Source organism: Psammomys obesus, unplaced genomic scaffold (assembly GCF_907164565.1).
Source record: "Psammomys obesus unplaced genomic scaffold, mPsaObe1.curated_primary_1811, whole genome shotgun sequence".
Lineage (NCBI taxonomy): Eukaryota > Metazoa > Chordata > Mammalia > Rodentia > Muridae > Psammomys > Psammomys obesus.
Window position 1 is genome coordinate 7,945,334 of NW_026596040.1, and position 10,085 is coordinate 7,955,418.

Below are 10,085 nucleotides of genomic sequence, written 5' to 3' on the forward strand. Positions count from 1 at the left end.
TTAGAACATTCTTAGAGTACGAAATCTGAGTTGCCCACAAAAGAGCTTCCATACTACAAAAAAGCAACTTCTTACCCTCCAGCCTTCTTCCACACTACCATATCCAATACAAAAGTAAAGGGTAAATTCAATACACTCTACTTGGCAAAGGCCTTTAAGCAGCTACATCACCACTGCTCTTGAAATGACTGTCATCTAAAAAGAGTATCTTAAAAGGTGCCTGGTATGACATCACAGTAAGTAACACTTCACAGACAGCCCAAAGTATTATATAATTAATGACTACCTAGCATGCAAAGTGTCCCTGACTCCAAAAGCGGCTACTGTAACAAGCATGCACAGCATCTTTAATATCTCCACTTAATGACATTTTAGCCTTAACATTTTAGAACATGAATCATATTAAAAAATAAAAAACAAACTTCCCACACAAACTTGAAAATCCTACTCCAAATATATTCCCGTAGTAATTCTAAAAACATGCAATACAGTCCAAAATGTTTCACACCACAGCAGGCATATAATGAAACAAGCGCAAGGCTAATTTAAAAAACACACACACACACACACACACACACACATGCCAATGAAAATGTTTCCGTGAAAAAACAAGCCAAACAATTCTGAACGTCAAATAACGCAGTGGTCAAGTTTAAACAAATGAAAATTCACATTCAGTGACATCCTTCTACACATAAACTGGATTCTAGAAATTAAAATGAATGAGTAACTAATCTCAATAGCCCATATGGAAAACAATGGCCCATTATGTGTTTTATGAAGGTTGTGACCAATTAATTAGTGATATAAAACTAAATCATGAAAACTAAATCATGCTTTAACATGAATGCTGGTGACACCCAAATTTTGGTTGTTTTCATGTAATGTTAAAAAAAAAAAGTCAGGCATGGTGTTGCACACCTTTAATCCCAGCACTCAGGGAGGCAGAGGCAGGTGGATCTCTGTGAGTTGGAGGCCAGCCTGGCCTACAAAGGGAGTCCAGGACAGCCAAGGCTCTAAGAAACAGAGAAACTCTTGTCTAGGAAAATGAAAGAAAGGAAAAAAAATAAATAAATATCAAAAAAAAATTGTTCCATTCCTTTTCTGTGTACTTGTTATCTTATTTTTATGGTGAAAAATAAAGGATTTTATAAAACAATACACTGGACCTCTTCAATGGGGTAAAATGTTAAATTTCAGACCTGAGTAATTGCCAGGTAACTTACTCAAATCGGTATCCTAGCTGTTTTTTCTAAACAGATCCTCGTCTCCTTAAGAATGCTAACAAGCTTTCATTTCATCTGTCATATGCTTTTACCATTATCTTCATAAAATATTATATTATGAGAAATAAAGAAAGCATGACTACTCTAAGGATATCCTGAAAGTAAACCTCATTAAAAAAAAAAAAATCCCAACACTGCCTAAAAGGAAAACATAATAAAGTCAGCTCCCAACAGCTGTGTCATTCTAAAGGCCTGAAAGCCAAATGGCTGTTGAAATTTCAATTTAAATTTAAGATAATTACATTTTCACTTTTTTTTTTTTTTTTTTGGTTGCAATAGCTGTACTTCAAGTTCTCAAGAGTACTTGTGGCTACTGGATACCACAGCATATATCAAATGGTTAGAAATTTGTATTAGTGGAAGTTCTGTTTACATAGTATTTCTTTACAATGTGATACAATATGGGAGTAATGATGACTGGGAAGGCTAGGAAGTCATGAAGACCAAGCAGCAGCCACACAGTTGGTGGAACCAGCCTCTATAAATTACTTAAATACTCTCAACTCACACACATCTTCCCTTCAAAGGCACAGCAAGTGAACATCAAGACACGATTTTCAAATATTTAAAGTATTTTTCAAAGTGGTTTATGTCCACCAAAAGAGCCAGATTACAGTGTTTGATCATTCAACTATCGAGGAGAAAAATAAAGTGTTTAAAAACAAATGCAGGAGAACTGACTCTCAGCACAATCTGAACTGCTGCAGTTGCATCCTCCCCCAGAAAGTTGTTTCTGGTGGTAACAACTTCCTCTTCTTAAGGAAGTCCACTAGTTGGACTTTTCAGGGGGTGAGGGAAACAAGGAAAGGGGTAACATTTCTCTAACCAAAGATTATCACCAGAATCTGACCAAAAACCAGTCAATTTTACTTTAAAAAGTCTACTGGAATGGGATAAAAAAGACGAAAACCTGTGTACATCACCCTGAAATGGGTAAGACTCCGTGTTAAAACTCTGATGGCAAACACTTTAAAATACTGACAACAAAGAAAAGGCATTATATGCATAGAATATTCAAAGACTACGATAAATACAAGATTGACAGCTTCAAACAGAATTTTAATATTATTTAGTCTTCCCAATGTAACATGCTAAGTTTCATTATAATCTACATAAATGTAAAAAAAAAAAAAATCAGGTACCAGCTACTAAAAACCAAAATTGTGTTGTGTATATTATGGACAAAATGCGAGTATCACTCTGCCACCCATCCCTTAAAGACGTCAGAATTTCATCCTGTTGGCCTCTGCAGGTCACATGATCCCAATTTGTTGACTTTGTATGCAATTTTGAAGACTTGACCACTGGTGTTAGAGGAACTCTAGATACACAAGAGAATTCAAGTCTAACGCCACAGTGCCTGCGGCCCAAAAGCAGTAAAGCAGTTTTTTGTTTGTTTGTTTGTTTGTTCTACCTCTCCACCCCAAAGATCTCCGAGGTGGCGCTGTGAATGATGAACAGAAAGCTGGATTTAGAATTCCATTCCAAAGAGCACACTCACAGCTTGCTAACAAAAGACGAAGCAGTGACTATGTCCCACACAAAACACGATCATTGAATCAACAGTAAACGTGTGTATTTCCCTAACACACGGGTGTTTACAAGGCCAGCGACATAAAACAGTCAAGCGATTTTACAGAACAGGAAAATACAAAAGGGAAACGACTACACACATATGATCAGAAAGACAAAACATGACATCTTTTCTGTTTACACACCCGGATGTGTCATTGACATATATGCAAAACATTATTTTTTCAAAGAACCCATTTGTTAAAAAAAAAAAAAAAAAAGCCCACCAAATGTGTCTATGGCAATCTTATCCCAATGAAAGGATGAGCCACAGAACAACACATTTTTAAATTTTCTAGAAGCCACAATAAAAGTTAAGAACAAGTAAAATTAGTTCTAATATTATTTAATTAGTTCTAATACTATTTATTTACCACTATCTTTATAATAAAGATAAAAAGCATATCTCCATTTTTGTTATCATAAGCCTCTGAAATCTAGTAAGCATTTTACATGTATAGCAGAAAATATTATGTTTAATCAGAAGAGTCCTATACAGCTAGTATTTACTACACTGGACAGCCTAGGGTCTAATCCTTTAGTAAAACCAATGGTGAAACTGATTTTTATAAGTATATTCCTTCCACATCCATTGCTAGGAACAGGGATTCTGGCTTCCTTTTCAAGTGTGTCTTATTATTTCTGCCCATAAACAAAAGGTATTATTATATCTCCAAATCAGTGACACCTGGTCATTTAGAACTATTTACAGAAGACAGTCCTGAAATTTGTGATCACTGACTCACAAACAAAACCTCTGGAAATGATGCCATGTTTCAAACAGCCCCACCTTCCAAGGCTCTCCTCTCTCTCTCTCTCTCTCTCTCTCTCTCTCTCTCTCTCTAAAGATTTATTTTTATTTCTGTGTATGTGAGGAGGGTGCCCACCTATGGAGGCCAGAACAAGGTGCCAGATCCTCTGGAACCGAAGTTACAGGTGGTGGTTAGCCACCTGATGTGAAGCTAGGAACCATTCGGCAGCCATTCTTCTCCAAGTTAAACGCTTTTTAGCACCTCTAACTGTCCTTCACACACTTTCAGCTCCCTGCTGAGGACATGATCCACCTCACAGTGAGCTTACAGAATGGGGAGGGGACAAATTTTGGTCATTCAAGTCTAACCTAGACAGTGGAGTGAAAGCAAAGTTTAACCATATTACACGGCAGTGATGGCGGCCATGGTCTGTGTGACTCTAGTACCGAAAGGCTGTCATTCAACACCCATTCTACAATTACACCTTAATCATATACAGAGTACTATAGTAAGCCATTAAAAGCATGGATATATAGTTCTAGTTTCTTATGAACCACACATGAGAATCAGTCAAACACAGATACTAAAACACTACCTAGGACACAGAACTTTGTGAAAAACACTAATTGTCTGTGATGAATATCTTAATACACAAAAAGTAAATTTTCCTCCATCAGCCAAAAAGGGGATTACCAACTGGCCTGTGAAGACCCACCAACAGATTTATCCACCCAAATCAAGATTTATCTAATAAGGATGACTTCAAGTCACTACTATCTTTCTGTCTCTCAGGGTGGTGCCAGATTCATAGCAAAAAGGAAAACATAAAAGTCATGACCTCAAAATAAGCATAACCCTCCCTGTCCTCAAACTCTCACACACATACACACAACTTGCCCAGTCAGCTTCACTGGTATGCACCTATAATTTATATGCACAAACTATCTTATAAATAATTAATGACTGGAATTCAGAGAAAAGTGCTTGGAGCTGGAGAGATGATGGCCCAGCAGTTAAGAGTACTTATTGTTCTTGCAAAGGTACCAGGTTCGAGTCCCAGAACCTTACATGGCAGCTCACTACCATCTGTAACTCTAGTCCTAGGGGATGTAACACTTTCTTCTGACCTTCTCAGACACCAGGCACACCTGTACTTAACATACAGGCAAAACCCTCATACACATAAAACCAAGTAAACCATATATATATATATACATACACATATATATAGATAATATATATATTTAAAAAGCAGTATAGTGTGTATAACTCATGAAAATACTCTTATTTACTCTGGAGTAGATATATAGATAAAAACACTAAATGAAGAGACTCTACAGCATAAGGCAGGTCACAGAAAAAAAAAAACGATAATTTTTAAATGCAGCTTAGAAAAAGATGCTTTTCTGGAAAATAGAGGGAAAAAAATCACAAGATTAAAAAAGTGACCCCCATCCTAGAAGTGGGAGAAACTGAAGAGAGTAGAGAAAGGTTTGAAGATAAAACCCCCAAGCCCAAACTGCTCGGAGTGGAAGCTCTGAAGCTGAAATGTCTGGGCACTCACACATACACTCCTTAGCACAAAGGCCATGGTTAACATGAGGCTGTGGTCGCTACTGATTTTAAAAGAACTGTAGCAGATTCTGTAATTTTAAGTCAATTTTGATCCCCATCACCCCCGCAGAAACTGCTCAGAGGCAACATTATCTTGATAGAAAACAAGGTAAATGTTGGCCTGTGATATAGATACAAAATATATGTTATGTGTGGTTAGATATATTTCTATATATTACTGAAGAATTCTAGTTCCTGTGATAGTCAGGAACCCTTATTTTTGGGAGTGGGCAGGTTCTCGTGTATGCCAGGGTGGCCTTGACATCATAAATCCTCCTTCCTCTACCTCCACCAATCCCTGCCAAAACACTCATCTTAAAAAAGAATTTCAAGCGGATGAAGAAAATACAATTCCCAGGTAGAATGATACCACATAATTTGATCTAAAAGTTCTCTAAGAGTTGGAGAGATGGCTCAGGCGTTAAGAGCCCTGGCTGCTCTTCCAAAGAACCTGGGTTTGATTCAAGGCACCCACACAAGGGCTCACAACCAACTGTAACTCCAGTCCCAGGGGATGTGACACCATCTTCTGTCCTGAAAGGATACTGCAGGCACATGGTACAAAGACATAAACATTGAAACACACACAGAAAATAAAAATCAGTAAAATCTCAAAAACAATTTCTAGATGTAACCATTCGCAGTCCCAACCTTAATTCTGTAGTGTGTGTTTGCACATTAACTTTATAGATGCTTCCCTAAAAAGTTCAGTATCCACTATCATAAGGACATCACAGTTAGAATATTACCTAAAATAAAGACACAGTTAATAAGCAGTTTAGCACAAAGTTGGTATACAATATCAGTCTTAAGAGCCAATCAAAAAAAAAAAGTTCATTTTGACATTTTAAGTGGGAGCTACAATTATAATTTGTTCACTTGGAAAAATAAAATAAAAATCATTTTCTCCTCCACAGTTATAACGGAATCTCTATTTGCAAGCTGTCCCTGCCCCACCCAGCTTCCTCCCACATACCTGTTCTGTTAATTTTGTCGATCTTATCCATGCTAGGGGAGGTGAGCCGAAGTCTAGGACTGCTCTGATTAGAGTTGTCGGACGCCACATCAGTGAATGAATCATCGAGAGACAGTAAGAGTTCTTTCACACACTTATGACAGATGCTGTGCTGACAGGGGAGAATCAACGGGTGTGTAAACAGCTCCTTGCATGCCGGGCAAATAAGCTCCTTTTCGATATTCTTAATAGTCACCTTAAGATGAAAACCAAAAACCAGGGTCAAAACCTGTTGTGGGTAAAAATGTCAGCATGCTCGTTCATCCTGTGTATGTACATGTGTTTGCCTTTCCAAAAAAAGAAGAAACAGACCTTAAAATAGGAACTTTCCAGCCAGCAGTGGTAGAACACACCGTTATTCCCAGCACTCAGGAGGCAAAAGCAGGCGGACCTCTGCAAGTTCCAGGCCAGCCTAATCTACAAAGCTAGAACCAGGACAGCCAGGGCTACACAAAGAAACCCTGTTTAAAAACAAACAAAAAAAAAAAAAAAAAAAAAAAACTGAACTTCCCTGTAACTACGAAATTCTATACTACCAGATTCCCTTTAATATGCATGGCATGGAATTACATGTGTCTGCCTTTCCAAAAAGGAATTAAGAAACAGACTTTAGAATCTGAACTTCCCTATGAGTATGAAATTCTAGACCATGGCATGGAATTAAGAATTAATATGAGACAAAGAGGAAAATATAACAAAAGTTAATATAAAAATGTCAGAAGACCATATCCTATCGAAATCTACAGGCTGTCCAAATCATCAGGAACAAGTTAGCCCTTCAGTAAAAATTCTCAATGCAATAATTTTCAATTAAAAAAAACAGCTTCAGTATGACACTAAACATTCTTACTTAATGAATTAACTCCAAGATTTCCAAATAGCAAGAGCTGGTAAAAAATAAACATCCAGGCTAAGCCAGTGTGTTCAGGAAATCCTAACTGAATTCTATTTACAAGCTGAGTATCAACAATTTTCTACACTAAATTTGACCATTTTTCATGTTTTAGGAGAATGCTATTAAAATGCTTAAGGATCTATGTTCCATATCAAAGCAGTTATTAAAAAAGCACATGATGAATATTATAAGGATGGAGAAGACTAAAAAACACCATCCAAAGAGCTTCCTTCAAACTTATAGGCCTTCATTATTTCAAGTGAGAAACGCTTTAGAGTTACAACTAAAATGGTTTGATGACTTCATACAGTTTTTCCATCTTTCACCTCTACAGGTTTTGGGAGGAATGCAGGGAGGGGGTCCACTTAAGTTTCAAATTCTATAGATTGCTGTGGGCATCCCTGAAATTTTAATGGCAAGTGAATATTTTTTAAAAATCTCATTTTTATGCAATCACTTCCTCTGTAAATATATATATTTATATAAATATATATATACACATACATATACATATATATGTATATGTATGTGTATATATATGTATGTGTATATATATGTATATATGTGTGTGTATATATATATACAGAAATAGCTGGGCATGATGGTGCACACCTTTAATCCCAGCACTCAAGGAAGAAGAGGCAGGTGGATCACTCTGTGAGTTGAAGGCCAGCCTGGTCTACAAAGTGAGTCCAGGACAGCCAAGGTTACACAGAGAAACCCTGTCTTGGGAGTTGAGGGGAAGCCAAATATAAAAGAGTGAAAAGAAAGATACAGAAAAATTTGAAGGAGGGTTTTTGGTGGTTTTGGGGGGTTGTTTTGGTTGGTTGGGTTTTTTTTTCCCCTGTGTAGCCCTAGCTGTACTAGAACCAGGCTGGCCTCGAACTCGGAGACTCACCTGGCTCTGCTTCCCCAGTGCTGGGCTAAAAAGTACTCAGAAAGTAAAATTTAATTGGTTTTATTGAAATAAGTGTATGCTTATCTATTTCCCTGCCAGCGACACAAAGGGCTTTATAAACCTTGATAATCGCACCACACACAGCTGGCTTCACCACTGCTCGCAGATCTTTATTAGCGCAGTGTCTCTGGAGGAGTCACAACTGTTTAAAACGGCCCCTAACACGCTACAAGTTTAACGAACCTGGAAATAAGACGGTCACACCTACAATTCACACCGAAGACTGCTGGATATTCACATTTGATCTCACTTCACCCGCTATCACACTAATTTAAAGGGGGGTGGGGGACTATCCTGACTTTCCAAAATAGATTCTTGTCCTGTTTTACATATGCCCTTGATAAAGCGCCACCTCCTACAGACATATTTACAAATCATTTCCATTTTTCTTGCACCTAAATAATTTGATTGGACATTGAGTAACTCTTTCATAAAAGAAAAATTAGTCCTTTTTTTTTTTTTTTTTTTTTGGTCCTTTGAGCTAAAACCAGGAGCAATGTGATGTGATAGCTCGCTCAGGCAGCTGCAAAGAGATAGGTCAGGAAACTTCAGGAGACTTGCCTCCCCGACTTCTGCAAAAAAAAAAGGGGGGGTTGGGGGTGGGGGCTTGGACCTCACAACCACAGGGGCCCGGCCCCGCCCAACGAGCAGAAGACACGGCTCCCAGGAGGCGGCAGGCACAGCCGGGGCTCCGGAAGGACTCGAGCGCCCCTCAGGGCTCCAAACAAAGGGCGGCACGCTGGGGCACGCGCCCTACTCTCAAGCGCACAAGGCACCCCGAAGCGACTACTTCTACTGAACCCCACGGAAGAGCCCGCCAGGAGTCCCCAGCGTAGCCCGGTTCACAGTACCGGGACCCCGCGCTTCGCTCCCACCAACGGGACCCTCTCAAAGGCAGAAAAGGGAACCTCCGGACGGTGGGACCGGCCCGGAGAGAACCGAAGAGAGCAAACGGAGACACCGCGCCACCGCCACGCACCTTAGAGTCAGAGGCATCCCCCTCCATCGCAGCCCTCCGCCAGGTGTCATCAACCGCGGGGAGTCTCTACTGGCACGGCGGGGACCTGCAGTGTCTGGTGGGCGGGTCCCCGGCAGCCGGCCCGGGAGCCTCGGGTCAGACCGGAGGGCGAGCTGGTCAGCCAGATCCGGCCAGCCGACCTCGCGGCGAGGGTGGCCGGCGCAGGCGAAAGCACGGGCGCGGGAGAGTGCGGTTGCTCCCCACGAAGGCCCCGGGAGCCCCGATTCTCGCCCCGCTGCCGGCTGCGGCGGCGGCTCGCGCGGACTGCAGCTGGACCGGCCGCCAGGCGGAGACTGGGGCGGTGGCGCGGGGCGGGACCTGGAGGGGAGGGGTTATCGCCCCGGCAACGGCGCGGCCGCACAAAGGAGGCGGGGCTAATTGGGGTGTGGTCAATGATGGGCGGGGCTCTGGATGGGCGGGGTACTTGCAGGCAGCTGGCCCCTTCTCAGGCTCTCCGAAGAGAGCCTAAAGCCACCTCCAAGTTGGGGAGACCGCTCCGAGGTGCGTCCTGGCTCTGCAGTGCTTCGGTCCAGTTTACTTTTTCTGTGGACATTCGCAAAGTGCGCGCGGAGGCCCACAGACCAGCAACACTACCAGGTCCTGAACCGAACAGTGGGAATCAGAGCAAGTACGCCCAAGCGAGCACCCAGAGAGCTACCCCGAGGCCAGCGCGAGAATCCGCCCACTCCTGCCGTCACCCTTAGCCAGGCAGGCCTAGGCGAAGATCCCGGGTGGGTCCCCAAGTCTTCTCCACTCTTCTTGCTAGATTTGTTTTTTTCGTTGAGTCGCGTTCCTTGGTCACTGAGCACTTAAAATATGTTCGGTTTTCTGCTCAGCCAAGGCTTGGGTCTTCGGCTTTCTGCTCAACCAAAGCTTGGTTCCTCGCGCAACGCAGGAGCCCAGTGTCACGGAGACAGCCCGAGAGGCAGAGATTCCATCCCTGGGTGCTGGCCAAGCTTTGAAGTCAAGAGACTG

General features: G+C 41.4%; 1 protein-coding gene across 1 annotated transcript in view; it reads right to left on the reverse strand.

The window, feature by feature from the left end:
• The window catches only part of Trim36 (tripartite motif containing 36), a 31,954-nt gene extending 22,627 nt beyond the window's left edge, over window positions 1-9,327 (reverse strand). Inside the window, exons 1-2 of the mRNA XM_055622988.1 lie at window positions 9,072-9,327; window positions 6,201-6,435 (exon numbers count right to left, since the gene is read on the reverse strand). Coding sequence (XP_055478963.1) covers window positions 6,201-6,435; window positions 9,072-9,098 — 262 coding nt within the window. The 5' untranslated portion in view covers window positions 9,099-9,327. The remainder of the gene's footprint in view (window positions 1-6,200; window positions 6,436-9,071) is intronic.
• Between the last annotated feature and the right edge of the window lie 758 nt (window positions 9,328-10,085).